The sequence below is a fragment of the Rana temporaria genome, chromosome 2 (assembly GCF_905171775.1).
Source record: "Rana temporaria chromosome 2, aRanTem1.1, whole genome shotgun sequence".
Taxonomy (NCBI): domain Eukaryota; kingdom Metazoa; phylum Chordata; class Amphibia; order Anura; family Ranidae; genus Rana; species Rana temporaria.
This window is the reverse complement of record NC_053490.1, coordinates 436080394-436097583: the sequence shown is the minus strand read 5'-3', so window position 1 is coordinate 436097583 and position 17190 is coordinate 436080394. Positions and strand designations below refer to the sequence as shown.

Genomic DNA, 17190 nt, shown 5'->3' with positions numbered 1-17190 from the left:
TCAGACTGTGTGTACGAGGCATAAAGGGTACTTACAGGTGGAAGTAGTTTCCAGTGCACAGCTTTCCGTGAAGACCACTGAGAAGAAAATATACAATGGACGCAAATAGATGTAGCTTGGCATGGCTGACCCTAAGGCCCCATACTCACGACCAAACATGTCTGCTGAAACTGGTCCGCAGGCCAGTTTCAGCAGACATGTTTGGTCGTGTGTGGGCGCGAGCGGGCCGAATTCCAGCAAACATTTGCCCGCCGGGCCTTTTCCCAGCAGACAAATATTCCTGGACTTGTTTTAAAACAGTCCGCTGGAATTCTGCCCGCTCGGACATGTACGGTCGTCAGTACAGACCTACCGTACATGTCCAGGCGCCCGCCGTCCCTCGCATGCGTCGAATGACTTCGACGCATGCGTGGAAGCATTTTAAAGGCGGGCCGCCCATGTCGCCGCGTCATTGTCGCGGCGACACCGCGTCATCGACGCGGCGACGACGCGGACACGCCCCGCGTATTGTTTACGCGCGGACTTCTGTACGATGGTGTGTACAACCATCGTACAGAAGCCCTCTGGCAGACATGTATGGTGAAAACGGTCCGACGGACCGCTTTCACCATACATGTTTGGTCGTGAGTACCCGGCCTTAGTGTTTTACATTTTATTACTATTAAAAATAATGTCTCCAGATGTGCATGGACCATGCAACAATCATGATGCATCTGAAAACAGCCATCTCAGGGATTGATATTTAAAAATGAAAGCAAAGGCAGAAAAAATGCCCACTAGAACTAACCCGATTATTTTTAATATGTGAAATGTTAAACCTGATATGACGCTATGGCCATTAACAAACCCCTTCTCATAAATGGCATCTCTGGAAACCCAGAGGTTTCGGTAAAATCTTACTCCAATGCCACGTACACACAATCGGAATTTCCGACAAGAAAAGTTCGATGTGAGCTTTTGGTCAGAAAGTCCGACCGTGTGTAGGCCCCATCGGACTTTTTCCGTCGGAATTTCCAACATCAAAAATTTGAGAGCTGGTTCTCAAATTTTCCGACTGGAAAAGTTCTTGTCGGAAATTACGATCGTCTGTATGCAATTTTGATGCGCAAAAAAACACCCCTTTCCTCGGAAATTAATTGCTCAGAATCGATGAACTTAATTTTCCCAGCTCGTTGTAGTGTTATACATTGATATACATCACCACCAATGTAAAAAAATCCACGGTTTTCTTGTCATAATTTCCGATCGTGTGTACGCGGCATTAGTCAGAAGTAGGGATGAGCTTCGAGTTCGAGTCGAACTCATGTTCGACTCGAACATTGCCTGTTCGGCGAACAACAAACTAATAGGGGTGTTAGCGGCAAATTCGAAAAGCCGTGGAACACCCTGTTAAAGTCTATGGGAGAAATCTAAAGTGTTATTTTTAAAGGCTAATATGCAAGTTATTGTCCTAAAAAGTGTTTGGGGACCTGGGTCCTGTCCCAGGGGACATGTATCAATGCAAAAAAAAGTTTTAAAAACGGCCGTTTTTTTCAGGAGCAGTGAATTTAATAATGCTAAAAGTGAAACAATAAAAGTGTAATATTACTTTAAATTTCGTACCTAGGGGGGGTGTAAAGTCAGCATGTGAAAAAGCACATGTTTCCCGTACATAGAACTGTCCCTGCACAAAGTGTCATTTCTGAAAGAAAAAAAGGCATTTAAAACCGGCTTTGCGGCTCTAATGAATTGTCGGCTCTGGCAATTCAGAGATGATTCATTCATAAAAAAAAAAAAGCGTGGGGTCCCCCCAAATTCCATTAACAGGCCCCTCAGGTCTGATATGGATATTAAGGGGAACACCGCCCGGTGGTTGTGGGGGTCTGCGGGCGGGGGGCTTATCAGAATCTGGAAGACCCCTTTAACAAAGGGGACCCCCAGATCCTGCCCCCCCCCTATGTGAATTGGTAATGGGGTACACTGTACCTCTACCATTTCACGAAGGAAGTGTAAATAGTTAAAAAAAAAACACACAGACACCATAGAAAAAATCCTTTATTAATAAAAAAATCCAGCGGTGATAATTCACTCTCGATGCGGCTCCCTGCTCCAACGTTGTCTTCTATCAGCGACGGATGATCTCTCCAGCGACGGGTGATCAGCGGTCCGGTCCAGCGATGAGAAGATCCATCCGTCCAGAGCGCAGCAGGTGAGCTCCTCTCTCCGCTGGACACAGCCCAGCGGAATGACACGCTGGAGCTTTGACATTTCTTATATAGGGGAATCGGCCACCCGTCACGTGACCCCACCCCCTCTGACGCACCCTCGTACGTCACTGGGAAAGCCCGGTCATATAGTTTATACGAATATCAGAATATTCGTGATAATGAAAGTTCTACTTCCAGATGAAAGTTTCCCAAGCACAATGCATATTTTAATTTGTACATTTTTCTCCCAGCCAAGAACCACATTCACAGTTCAAATGTTCAATCCTTCAAATCCCCCATTCCATGATAGATAGATAGATAGATAGATAGATAGATAGATAGATAGATAGATAGGTATAGATAGATAGATAGATAGATAGATAGATAGGTATAGATAGATAGATAGATAGATAGATAGATAGATAGATAGATAGATAGATAGATAGATAGATAGATATACACATTATTGCTATTCTTCAGAAAACATCACTGGATTATTTAAAGTGATTGTAAACGTTCACCTTGTAAAACAACCCATTTAGTTTAAAATAGAGATGAAAGGAAAAACATTTTTGTATAGATATAAAAATAAAAACATTATAAATACCTTTTTTCCCTATTTTGTAAGTGATCACATTCCCTCTGTTCTCAGCTGCATAAGAGCTAGGGGGAGGTGAAGCAGCAGTACACTGAGCTTCCCAGTGAATGGCTGTGCAGTGGGGGAGTGTCAGCACAAGTCTGATCATTGGAGGAGAGCAGGTTGAGTTCCTAGCACAGCTAGAGAGCTGACCACAATGTGCTCTCCTGCTTAGTGTGGTCAGTTTTTAATAGGAAAGCAGGGGGATTAGCAGGAACAACAGGAATTTCACATAAAGGAAGCAAAGCAAAGAGAATAGAGTACTTTTTTTTATACAAGTGCATGGTACAACAGGCACATATCAGGAATATGAAGTGTTGGGGTAACAACAGCTTTAAGTACTGTGTATATATATGGCATTTATGATGCATACCATGAAAGATTAAGAGCAGCTGAAAGTTGGGGGTGTTTTTATTGCATTGTCCATTATTATCCATTGAACACTGAACAAAATGATATTTTCTGAAAATCAATATTGTTAATTAAAAGCAATGCTCCTGCACTTTTCTTATTGTATGCTGTTAATGCTCCAGGTTTCTTGAATGTAATGAATTGTGTTTATATCTACAGCTGACACATTATCCACTTTCTCATATTTCATTATCATTACATTATTGTACATTCTGCCGACGTGATTTGAGCTAGGATGCTGTTATTTTAGCACATAGGACTCATCTGTGCATATCTTACAGTTTGCTGTAACATGTGAATAGTTTAAAGCAAAGTAAATAAATAGGCTGCTATCGTTTTTATTTTTTTCCTTTTGGGGGGGGGAGTAGGAAAAACACAAAGGGGTAGATTCACGTAGAATAGCGCAACTTTGTTCGGGCGTAACGTATCCTATTTACGTTACGCCTCCGCAACTTTTACAGGCAAGTGCCGTATTCTCAAAAAAAAGTTGCTGCGGCGTAGCGTAAATAGGCCGGCGTAAGCCCGCCTAATTCAAATTGTGCAGAGGTGGGCGTGTGTTATGTAAATCAGGCTTGACCCGACGTGATTGACGTTTTTCCCGAACGGCGCATGCGCCGTCCGTGGAATTTCCCAGTGTGCATTGCTCCAAAGTACGCCGCAAGGACGTCATTGGTTTCGACGTGAACGTAAATGACATCCAGCCCCATTCACGGACGACTTACGCAAACGACGTAACTTTTTCAAATTTCGACGCGGGAACGACGACCATACTTAACATTGGTACGCTGCACTTACGCCACCATATAGCAGGGGTAACTATACGCCGGGAAAAGCCTAACGTAAATGGTGTAACTGTACTGCGTCGGCCGGGCGTACGTTCGTGAATTCGCGTATCTAGCTGATTTACATATTTTGACGCGTAAATCAGCGTACACGCCCCCAGCGGCCAGCGTAAATATGCAGTTACGATCCGACGGCGTAAGAGACTTACGCCTGTCGGATCTAATAGATATCTGAGCGTAACTGATTCTAAGAATCAGGCGCATAGATACGACCGGCCTGACTCAGAGATACAACGGCGTATCTGGAGATACGCCGTCGTATCTCCACTGAGAATCTGGCCCAAAATGTGGTGGTGGGGAAGAGTACAGGCCAATTTGTAATTTCCAGTCTTACGAATGTTGGCAGAAATACATTTTCACTTTTGTTTAATTGTTCACTATCTCAGAACAGGTACACCGATTGTGAGTATTGACCTCACTGCAGTTTTGTTCTAAGGAGGTATTTATTTAAAATGTATATATTGAGGGACATTGAGGGGAACTTGAAGTCATATACTGTATTTTTTTTTGCTAATGTCCAATCCTCATGTACATACACTGTGGTATAGCTCAACAGTAACAGTAGACTTCCTGTGTCCCTTATTTTCTGACGAGTACAAAAATCCTATTATTTTTTATTGGTTAACAAAGGTTAAAAACCTCTGCCAGGTTGTATTTTATGTGAATCATTGAGGACATTTCCCTTTACTTCATGTTCCAGAGATGTAACAGGACTTTAGAGGAAATCTCTGAAACTGAGGAAATTCCCATCTTAGACAGTTGTCGCCAAACATGTGTCCACATAGGAAAATTTCCCCTCACTTCTTGATCTGTGGACAACTCTAAAATTTAAATTTTCCCTCACTTTCTCAGTGACAAATGGTCACCAATACAAATATAAGGCTAAATCACCCCCAACAGACACACCACTAGCAACAAAAACTTGACGAAAAAGTCTAATGCCGCGTACACACGATCAGAAATTCTGAAAAGTTTGATGTGAGCTTTTGGTCAGAAATTCCGACCGTGTGTAGGCCCCATTGGACTTTTTCTGTTGGAATTTCCGACAGCAAAAATTTGAGAGCTGTTTCCGACGGAAATTCCGACCGTCTGTATGCAATTTCGACGCACAAAAAGCCACGCATGCTCAGGATCAAGTCGACACATGCTCGGGATCACTGAACTTAATTTTTCTCGGCTCGTCGTAGTGTTGTACGTCACCGCGTTCTTGACGGTCGGAATTTTGTGTGACCGTGTGTATGCAACTCAAGTCTGAGCCAAAATTCCGTCGGAAAAAAATCCATGGTTTTCTTGTCGGAATTTCCGATAGTGTGTACGCGGAAATTCCCACCCTATCCAAAATGAAAAAAAAAAATGTGGATCGTATTAACAGACCAGAGAGTTTATGAAACTGGGATGCAATAGGCGGATATGAAGATGTTTTAAAAAATTCACGTCTGGAGTTAGACTCGGAGGCCAGTGGCTGTAGCAATTGGGAGATTCACAAGTAGTCACAAACAGATACTCTAGCAGATGACACAGGATCACCGAAGGTGTGGGGTTTAAGCACTAGCTGGTTTTCACCAGAGCTCCTGATGGTAGAGATGAGTTTAATTGCCTGCTAATGCCAGGTCCCGACCCTTAGGATTGCCCAGCAATCTGTCACAGGTTAGTATTAGAGGGGGCTCTGTGAGAAGCAGCACACAGAAGGTTTTTTACCTTCATGCATAGAAAGAATGAAGGTAGAAAAACCTTCAGGCTGGGATCACAATTAGATCGCATGCGGCCCACAGAAGGGGTCTGGTGCGTCCCCAGTGTCCACTTCAGGGAAAAATCTGGCCCAAATTTTTGCCTGAATTTAGACCTAAAACAGAGCCAAAGATGCACAGGACCCCTGTGCAATCCGCTCCGCAATTTTTATAAGTGTGAACCCAGCCTAAGCCTTTAGAACAACTTTAAATATAAAGGGGCAGATCCACAAAAGGATTACCCCGGCGTATCTATTCATACGCCGGCGTAATTTTAAATTTCCCGCATCGTATCTTTTTTTTGAATCCACAAAAGAAGATACGACGGCATCTGGGATCGATCCGACAGGCGTACGTCTTAGTACGCCGTCGGATCTTAGATGCAATTTTTCGGCGGTCGCTAGGTGGCGTTTCCGTCGAAATCCGCGTAGAGTATGCAAATTAGCTATTTACGGCAATCCACGAATGTACGTCCGGCCGGCGCATTTTTTTACGTCGTTTTCGTTGACTTTTTCTGGCGTATAGTTAAAGCTGCTGTTATGAGGCGTACTCAATGTTAAGTATGGCCGTCGTTCCCGCGTACAATTTTGAAATGTTTACGTTGTTTGCGTAAGTCGTTCGCGAATAGGGATTTGCGTAGTATGACGTCTCCGTCGGAAGCATTGGCTTTTTCCGGGTTAACGTTGTTTACATCGGGTCACGACGTATTAACATAAAACACGCCCCCATTACATCCATTTGAATTCCCCGCCCTTACGCCGCCAGAGATACACTACGCCGCCGTAACTTACGGCCCAAATTCTTTGTGGATTCGAAATAAAATAAATAAGTTGCGGCGGCGTAGTGTATCTTAGATACGCTGCGCCCGGCAGAAGATTACGCGCAGGTACGTGGATCTGCCCCTATATTTTCATTGTCATGCTATCCGTGCAACCAGGGCTTTTTTTCAGGGGGAACTTGGTGGGACTCAGTTCCACCACCGCTGGCTCAGACCCTTTGTTGCCTGCTCTCACAATCACTTTTAAACACAGAAGTCTGCTTTCTGTGTTTACAAGTGACAGCTCTGCACTCTGTATGTAATGCAATCCTGGTATTTAATGCCCCTGTAGCGCCTGGCTATTTTCTATGGTAAATTTAGGGGATGTTCAGAGAGATATTTGGCTCTGAAACTGTTATTCGGTTAAATTTGGGGTCTTTGCTCCAGCTTGGCTGCATTGTGTGCTATCCTTTTGTCATGGGACTCCTGTCACCCCCCTAGACGGCAGGTGGCAGCAGTGAGGTCAAGTGCAGTGGATATCTCTTCTCAGCAGCCTATCAGGAGGGTGGGCCACCTCGCTGAGCATGCTGGGGAGGGGTATTTTTTTTTTCTTTTAAAGTGTATTTTGTGCGTGTACTCAAGAGAGGAGCCGGACTGCAGGAGTTGGGAGTAGGCAAGCCTCCCCCAGAGGCAATCTGCGACCTTTCTCCATGCCCCGGGTGGCAATGGCGGGTGTGTGAGGGGGTCCTCCCACACAGCCCGCCCTACCTGCTCCGCTTTGAAGCCCAACGGGGCAGAGGGACTCCCTATAAGGGAGTGAGAGGATTTGCCCGCTCAACCAGCCCCGTTAGTCCTTTGCCTCTCTTTTTTAGAGACCGCGTGGTCAAAGTGCGTGCATGTTAACCCAATTTTGAGTGCGTGTAACTGTGGTGGTTTTTGTGGGAGGGGGGTGGGCGTACTAAGCGCAGGCTTACCTCGCATAGCACACCCACCCGGGAGCGGGGTTGAAACCACCAAACTCAATTCACATGTAGCCGAGACCGGGATCCGAACCCCTAGCTGCAGAGGTGAATGGCTTATCAGCGCAGTGCCAATCGCATTGAGCCACCGCAGCTCAACGCGGGTATTTAAGGGGAAGACGCTATTAGTTAGGGGTCGCTGTTACCGCCCTTGAGCTGGGCAGTCGTCCCACCACCCTCGTGTGTGGCCCTCCTGGCCGGGGTGTGTGCGTGTGTGTTCCTGGCTCCACGTTGGTCTGGAGTGCATTCACCTAGATTGTGGATCCAGTGAGTCTACTGGGTTCCTATTTTGCCAAGTGGTCCTGGGCTGTCCGTCCAATTGGAGGAAGCTGACTGATGAGGAACCTATCCGGGAGATACCGAGCTTGAGGCTGGTGTTTCGGGAGAGGCCTGTCTATTCATCTGAGGACACTTCGGTTCTGAGAGGCTGGACGTGGGTCGCCTATCAGTGTCTGATCAAACCAAAAGCTATGTGAAGGAGAACCGGGTGCTAAATCCAGTCAAGAGGGATTTTGGACTGAAACTGTCTCCAATCTTCAGGAGGGTCTGTGGCAGAGACTTAATCCTATCCATCCGAGTGTCACGCTGGCTGCCAGGCTGGTGAGAGAGGCCTGTCCAGATGCACTATACCCACTCTGGCTGGAGTGGCGAAATAAAGTTGTCGTTGGAAGCAGGACTGTTTCTCATATTCAGTTACACCTGAATCTGCTGTCTCCTATATTCTATCCCTTCACCTTTCTACTGTTTTATCGTTTTTACCCGGCTGGGTAATAAAAGCACAGAAAAGATACCTGTCGTGTGGACATTGACTTTACTGCAGCTCTCATCCAGTACCCTAGACGGCAGAGATACAGAGGTAACGTGCCACCCAAAACAAACCAGCTTTTGGGGGTAGTGCTACACCCCTTTAAGACCCTCCTACTGTTTCTCGAAATTAACTGACCACAGCCACAATTTTATGTGATTTGGAGGGTGTGTGTAGGGGAGGGGTTTTGTGGGGTCGTGGTTAAGTTCCAGCACCTATTGTTTGAGCAAAAAAGCCCTGCGTGCAACACAAGCCACAACTCAAATTTCACTGGTTTGAACTAGTTAGGGTTGATTCACACCAGCATCCGCTGAGTAATGTGGCCGTTGGTGTGCACTGTGGAGTACAAGGGGGTCAATGTGCTCATGACATTGCATTATATTGTTTTCTTTTTTTACAACTTTATTGGAATGTCAAAAATTGTGTGTTGTCCCCAAAAAAGTAATAGAGGAGAACTCTTCCAGGAGACACTAGTTCTGGTGACCTGGGGTGGGGGCAAGAGGTTTCCTTAATTTCCTCTCACTTTCTGACTTAGCTATGGGACAGGAGGTGAAGGTACAACTCCCCAATGGGATACAGATAGTCCAAAAAACTGATAGGGGTTATAACGCTCCCCGAGATAGCAAGCAATTGTGCTGCAATTTTAAAAAAGACTTTCTAAGCTTTTGCTAGACTTGCCAGGCTTCACAAGTTTGTTGCAAAATTGCAGCAAGCCTGCATTGCATGACTAAACTTTCTTTGCAAACATTCTGTAAGTCTGCTGTGAGTTTTTATGTTGCGCAATAGTCATCCCACCACAGGGGGAACTGTGGCTGAATTTTCATGCATTTGGCAAGGAACACCAATGCAACTTTGCTCTTGCTAGAGACTTGCCACTCAAATTTGCTACAAATTGGAAAAGTGTCAACTTGAACTTGTACTTCAAATGTTCTGCAACATTAAAAAAAAAAAAAACACAATGGTGTAGATTCACAAAGGAGATACGACGGCGTATCTCCAGATACACCGTCGTATCTCTGAGTCTGGCCGGTCGTATCTATGCGCCTGATTCATAGAATCAGTTACGCATAGATTTCTATTAGATCTGACCGGCATAAGTCTCTTACGCCGTCGGATCTTAACTGCATATTTACGCTGGCCGCTAGGTGGCGCTTTCGTATATTTACTCAAGGAATATGCTAATTAGGTATATACGCCGATTCAGAAACGTACGTCCGGCCAGCGCATTTTTTTACGTTGTTTACGTTAGGCTTTTTTCGGCGTATAGTTACCCCTGCTATATGAGGCGTATCCTATGTTAAGTATGGCCGTCGTTCCCGCGTCGAGTTTTGAAAATGTAACGTCGTTTGCGTAAGTCGTTCGCGAATAGGGCTGGACGTAACTTACGTTCACGTCGAAAGCAATGACGATTTGCGGCGGAATTTCGAGCATGCGCACTGGGAATTTATCGTAAAATTTGTAAAAAACGTCAAATACGCGGGGTCACAGTTAATATACATAAAACACGCCCACATCATCCACATTTGAATTAGATACGTTACGCCGCCGTAACTAAGGGCGCAAGTTGTTTCTGAATACAGAACTTGCACCCTAAATTACGGCGGCGTAACGTATCTGAGATACGTAACGCCGGGCGGATAGATACACCATTGTATCTGAATCCAGCCCAATATCTTTTACTTTTTGCTATAACAAATTTTTTTATTTCAAGAAAAAAATGATACATTTTCCTCAGTTTAGGCCGATATGTATTCTTCTACACATATTTGGTAAAAAAATCGCAATGAGCATATATTGATTGGCGGGCACTCGCATCGGCTCCGGCGTAACGCCGCGCGTGCGCGTGCCCCCTAGTGGTCAAAAGGCGAAAATAACAATAATTTTGAACAAAAGCTATATTTTTGACTTTTTGCTATAATAAATATCCCCCCAAAAAATATCCCCCCCCCCCCTAGTTTAGGCCGATATGTATTCTTCTACATATTTTTGATAAAAAATCGCAATAAGCGTATATTGATTGGTTTGCGCAAAAGTTATAGCGCCTACAAAATAGGGGATAGATTTATGGCCTTTTTTTTTTTTTTTTACTAGTAATGGCGGCCATCTGTGACTGTGACATTGCAGCGGACATATCGGACACTTTTGACACTATTTTGGGACCATTCACATTTATACAGTGATCCATACTATAAAAATGCACTGTTTACTGTATAAATGTGACTGGCAGGGAAGGGGTTAACACTAGGGGGCAATCAAGGGGTTACATTTGTTAGCTAGGGAGTGATTCTAACAGTAGGGGGTGGGGACTCACAAGGGGAGGAGACCAATCAGTGTTCCTCTGCCCTGGGAACACACCATTGGTCTCCTCTCACCTGACAGGATGTGGATTTGAGTGTTTACACACACAAATCCATGGTCCTGCTCTGTTATCGGGCAATTGCAGGTGCCTGATGGACATTGCGGCCGCTGGGAACGCGCATCGGCTCCCAAGTGACGTAGCAGCGGGCACACGCTCGCCCTCTAGAGAAAGGTGACCAGATTTTTAAAATGAAATCCGGGGACATATTTTTTCTTTACTAGTAATGGCAACAATCAGCGACTCTCTGCCCGTCGCCGCCCGCCTCACAGCCTCTCAAGTCTTACTCTTCGGGCCCCGGCTACTACTGAATGGGGAGCGGAGGAAGATCCCTCCGCCAGGGAAGGCAAGGAGATAGGCAGGTGGCTGGCCAGGATTTGAGCCAAGGCAGAAGAACATGCGAGCGAAGCTGAATGGGTATGCGCCCGAAACTGAAGAAATATTCCCTCCGCTCCGACCAGCACATGATCATCAGAAAGGGGCACAGATAATGGGAAAAATACAACCCCCCTATGCTAGTAGGCACGGCGGAGCAGGGGTGTATAATTCTATTTTTTTTTTATTTAATTCTGCACTGACTTTCTTCGAAATTGCCCCTGCCCCCTATTAAATCCAATCTGGGGACAAAACCAGGGACAGACTTGGTCCGGGGACAGTGTCCTCAATCAGGGGACTGTCCCCTGAAACTGGGGATGTCTGGTCACCCTACTCTAGAGGGCCGGGAATCCCAGGACGTCATATGATGCCCATCCAGGATGGGAGATCCCTCCTGCGGACATCATATTACTATGGGCCAGGAAGCAAGTGGTTAAGAGAACCCCTGGAGGGACCACATAGTCCCCATTGGAATATTTCCCCTCTTTAAAGCGGAGTTCCACCCAAAAGTGGAACTTCCGCTTAATCCACTCCTCGCCCCCTTACATGCCACATTTGGCATGTCATTTTTTTTGGGGGGGGGGGGAGTGGGGGCTTCAGGAGGAGTGGGACTTCCTGTCCCACCTCCTCCTTCCGCCGAGATGCTGCTAAGGCGATACGTCATATCGCCTTTTGGCAGCCCCTCCCTGTAGGCGATCTCCTGGGACATGTGACAGGTCCCAGGCGATCGCCTGTCCAATCAGATGGCGCAGCGCCGCTCGCGCATGCACAGTGGGTGCCCCGCCGTGAAGCCGAAAGCTGTCACGGCCCGGGTGCTCACACTTAGAATGAAGACACCGGCTGGAGAGGGGGGGAGAGGAGCGGAGCCCAGGCCTGCGCGTCGCTAAAACGTGGAGCAGGTGAGTGTATGTTTATTAAAAGCCAGCAGCTACACTTTTTGTAGCTGCTGACTTTTAACTTCTTGAGACCCGCGCTATAGCCGAATGACGGCTACAGCGCGGATCTGAATATCCAACTGGACGTCAATTGACGTCCGCCCCTTTGGGCGTTCCCCGCGCGCGCTCCAGAGCGCGCAGCGGGGAAACTTTGTGTTGGCCGTGTCCCTTGGACACAGCCAATTACAGATCGCCGCGAACGGCCAATCAGAGTGGCCGTTTGCGATGTGATCTGTGCGGCCAATGAGAGATGATCTCATATGTAAACATATGAGATCATCTCTCATTGCCGGCTCACACAGAGACAGCGTCCTGTCTCTGGAGAGGAGACGGATCTGTGTCCCTTGTACATAGAGACACAGATCGGTCACCTCCCCAGTCACACCCCCCCTCCACCTACAGTTAGAACACAATGCAGGAAATACATTTAACCCCTTCCTCACCCCCTAGTGTTAACCCCTTCAATGCCAGTCACATTTATACAGTAATTAGTGCATATTTATAGCACTGATCGCAGTATAAATGTGAATGGCGCCAAAAATGTGTTAAAAGTGTCCGATGTGTCCCAATAAAAATCGCAGATCGCCGCCATTTCTAGTAAAAAAAAAAATAATAAAAAATAATAATTCTGTCCCCTATTTTGTAGGCGCTAGAACTTTTACGCTTATTGAGATTTTTTTTTTTTTTACCAAAAATATGTAGAAGAATACGTATCGGCCTAAACTGAGAAAAAAAAATGTGTTTTTTTTTTAATTGCCATATTTATTATAGCAACAAGTAAAAAATATTGTATTTTTTTCAAAATTGTCGCTCTTTTTTGTTTATAGCGCAAAAAATAAAAACCGCACAGGCGATCAAATACCACCAAAAGAAAGCTCTACTTGTGGGGAAAAAAGGACGTCAATTTTGTTTGGGAGCCACGTCGCACGACCGCGCAATTGTCAGTTAAAGCGACGCAGTGCCGGAAGCTGAAATTTCACCTGGGCAGGAGGGGGTATATGTGCCCAGTAAGCAAGTGGTTAATAAACATGAAAAATGCCTGGAACACCCCTTTAACTTTTCTGGGCACAACATTTGGGATTTTCTTTCACTTTCAATGGTAAACAGGATAAATAGAGGGTGAATCTCCCTAATGGGGACACAGACATCAATAACAACGTGACAGGGGGGTAATCAATCTTGTTTTACTCTGTCCAAAACGAAACAATTCGTTATACTTTAACTATTTATATCTATAAGAGGTTTAACAATTGTAAAACTTTAATAAATGGCTTTTTTAATAAAGACGTTTGGCCGAATATTCCCTGTGAGCGGTCTCTCCATGTGACAGACGAAGCCTCCCCGGTGCTCTCCCATCCCCAGCAGCCCCGAGTCAGCGTGTGGCGGGTGGCTGAGCTCCACACGGGGCACACTTCACATTGCAGCACAGCCGCTTCTATCGATTGCTCGGCACGCAACCTGGCTGTCACTTTCTGGGATCGATTCGTCGTGTCTTTTCGCACCCACGTGGGTACACAACTGCTATGGCGGAACGCTCGGTGACAGACCAAGGATCCGATGTGGGGACAACACAGAACCATGGAGCCGACCCTCTCTCTGGTCCCGGTGCCTTGACTGCGGCAGGAGCAGTAAAATCAGGTCAGGAAGCGGAACGGCTCTAGTGATCTCTTTGTCACACGACTTGTGTGGAATGTGTATGGAAACAATACCATATGTAGTCTCCTGAAGAGAGCAACCATGACATGTTGTCACCCTCCATCTGCTGCACCCTGCAGCTCTGCCATGTGAGTAATGCTCCGGCTCTGACATGAGCAGTTCTTGTGGCCTACACACTCGTAGGAAGAGGCTGGCTGCTGGAGGAGAACATGTTTATTATTCCTTGGTTGGGGCACAACAGCTTCTGCCACATTTACAGAACTTCGCCCAATTGGGTTACAGCTGAAACATACATTCAATGATCAATTCATATTAACCACTTCAATACCAGGCACTCCCCCCCCCCCCCTTCCTGCCCAAGCCAATTTTCAACTTTCTGCGCTGTCGGCCTGTCGCTGTTTTAAATTACAATTGTGCGGTCATGCTACACTGTACCCAAACAGAATTTTTATCATTTTGTTCCCACAAATAGAGTTTCTTTTGATGCTATTTGATCACCTCTGGGGTTTTTATTTTTTCGCTAAACAAATAAAAAAGACAGAAAATTTTGAAAACCAAAAAAGTTTTTCTTTTGTTTCTGTTATACAATGTTGTAATAAGATTTCTCCTTCACTGATGGGCACTGATATGCAGCACTCATGGGTGGTGCTGGTGGGCACTGATAGGTGACACTGTTGGGCACTGAAAGGCTGCAATGATAGGTGTTTATGGGTGGCACTGATAGGCCCTGGTGCTCCCGGTGGCATCCTGGTGGTGCTGGGCTGCGCTGATAAACAATCAGCACAGACCCCCCCCCCCCCCCGTCAGGAGAGCAGCCGATCGGCTCTCCTCTACTCTTGTCTGTCAGACGCAAGTGAGGTAAAGCCGATCAATGGCTCTTCCTGTTTACATCATGATCAGCCGTGATTGGACATAGCTGATCACATGGTAAGGCTCTTTACTGAGATTGGTGTAGTGGTGTGTCATACAGCCGCTGTTATCCTGCTGGACGTCATATCCAGTCAGGATAACTGAACCACCGCCCGGCCGTCATTCAGCTATAGGCTGGGCGAGAAGTGCTTAATGTGTGTTTTGTTTAACCACTTCAGCCCCGGAAGGATTTACCCTCTTCCTGACCAGGCCATTTTTGCGATTACGGCAGTGCGTCGCTTTAACTAACAATTTATGCGGTCGTGCGACGTACCCAAATATAATTGACATATTTTCCCCACAAATAGAGCTTTCTTTTGGTGGTATTTGATCACCTGTGTGTGGTGGTGTTATTTTTATTTTTTTGCGCTATACAGGGGGGTCTCCGACTTACGAACGACTCCTACTTACGAATGGGCTTCAATACCGGCTGCTTATGCTCCACGATGGTCCCGGATACCTCCGAGCAGCTATCTTGCCACATTCCACACATTTCACACTGCAGTACTTCATGTACTGCATGGCCAGAAGCCCCTGGAAAATGCCACAATGCCACCAGTGTCACCAATCGGTGCCCATCAGTGACGCCAGTCACTGCTGGCTATCAGTGCTGCCTATCCATGCCGCCTATCGGTGCCCACCAGTGCCACCTATTAGTGCCCGTAAGTGCGGCATTCATGCCTCCCTATCAGTGCCCAACACTGCCACCTTATTAGGGCACATCAGTGAAGGAGAAAAATTTCTTATTTACAAAATTTACTGACAAAAAACTGTACTGTAAAAAATAAAAAACCCAGCAGTGATTAAATACCACCAAAAGAAATCTCCATTTGTGTGTAGAAAATGATAAAAAAATTCAGATGGTTACGTTGTAGCATGACCGCGCAATTGTCATTCAAAATGCGACAGCGATGAAAGCTGAAAATTGACCTGGGCAGAAGGGGGGTTAAAGTGCCCTTTAGGCAAGTGGTTAAAAGGGTGTTCCACCTTTTTTTTTAAGTTTATTAAAAGTCAGCAGCTACAAAAAGTGTAGCTGCTGGCTTTTAATAAACAGACACTTACCTGCTCCACGGCTCCAGCGACGCGCCGGCCGGGGCTCCGCTCCTCGCCCCCCCTCCCTCACCGGCCGGCGTCTTCATTCTTAGTGTGGGCACCCGGCAGTGACAGCTTTCGGCTTCACAGCCGGGCACCCACTGCGCATCCGTCCGATTGGACAGGCGCTCGCCTACAGGGAGGGGCTGTGAAAAGGCAATTAAGCTAATCGCCTTTCCAGCCCCTCTGCGGAAGGAGGAAGTGGGACAGGAAGTCCCCTTCTCCTGAAGCCCCCACTCCCCCCCCCAAAAAAATTACATGCCAAATGTGGCATGTAAGGGGGCGAGGCGTGGGTTAAGCGGAAGTTCCATTTTTAGGTGGAACTCCGCTTTAATAATACGTTGCAGGTACATTGGGTTATACTGCTGCCTTTTGGAGATTGGACGCTGTCAAGGGTTTACAGTGACTCTGTCATCACCATTAATTACAGCCCTGTAAAAGAAGAGCATCTTTATCTATCTTTCGTAATAATGACAGCCGTAATGACAGTCTAGTATAACCACTCCCAGCATGCTTCGTTTTTTTGGTATTGTCCTAGGAGAACAGAAGTGTTTTTTCTTCTGAAAGAGGAAAAACTCCTTTGTTTGCTATGTTGCTTGATCTACCTGATTCTGATTCTACTCATTCTGTTTCCTGTAATGTAGCATTAAGAAAAAAAAAATCTTGTGACGAGTTTGCTCTGCCCCTAGACCCCACAACACAACTTAATTAGATAACAAAAGGGTTCATGTAGCCCCAGCCCAGCATTCTAGTTTTGTCCTCGAACCAAGATCACCTGATTTTTACCCCTACAACATCCCACTGATTCAGCCTCTCCAAGGTGGATGACGGCCACATGGCTTGGTAAGTCCAATGTATTTGGTGTACCCTCAGGTTTGTCATGAATTCTCTATTTTTGCAGAGTTTATGGGCCAGATTCACAGAAGAAATACGCCGGAGTATCTACTGATACTCCGGCGTATTTTCAAATTTGCCGCGTCGTATCTTAATTTGTGATTCACAAACAAGATACGACGGCATTTGGCTAAGATCCGACAGGCTTACGGCTTCGTATGCCTTCGGATCTTAGGCTGCAATACTTTGGCCGCCGCTGGGTGGAGTTCGCGTCGCTTTCCAGCGTCGGGTATGCAAATTAGCTTTTATGGCAATCCACGAAGATACTCGCGTGCGTTACGTCGTCGCAAGTCGTTTTTTCCCGTCGCAAAGTTAAGCCTGCTTTTTCATGGCTTAACTTTACACCAGCCATGTTAAAGTATGGCCGTCGTTCCCGCGACGAATTAAAAAAATTTTTTTTTGGCGTAAGTACGTTACGCACGTCGCCATTCACAAACACGTCGGGGCGCCGTAATTTTGTGCAAAGCACGGCGGGAAATTTCCAAACGGAGCATGCGCAGAACGTTCAGCGCGGGAACACGCCCAATTTAAATGGTACGCCCCATTTGAATCAGGCGGGCTTGCGTCGGACGGCTTTACGCTATGCAGC

At 46.2% G+C, this 17190-nt stretch overlaps 1 protein-coding gene across 1 annotated transcript in view; it reads left to right on the top strand.

Moving 5' to 3' along the window:
* Positions 1–13406: 13406 nt before the first annotated feature.
* DPH1 (diphthamide biosynthesis 1) overlaps positions 13407–17190 on the top strand; it is a 409993-nt gene continuing 406209 nt past the window's right edge. The window contains exon 1 of the mRNA XM_040338369.1: positions 13407–13688. Coding sequence (XP_040194303.1) covers positions 13574–13688 — 115 coding nt within the window. The 5' untranslated portion in view covers positions 13407–13573. The remainder of the gene's footprint in view (positions 13689–17190) is intronic.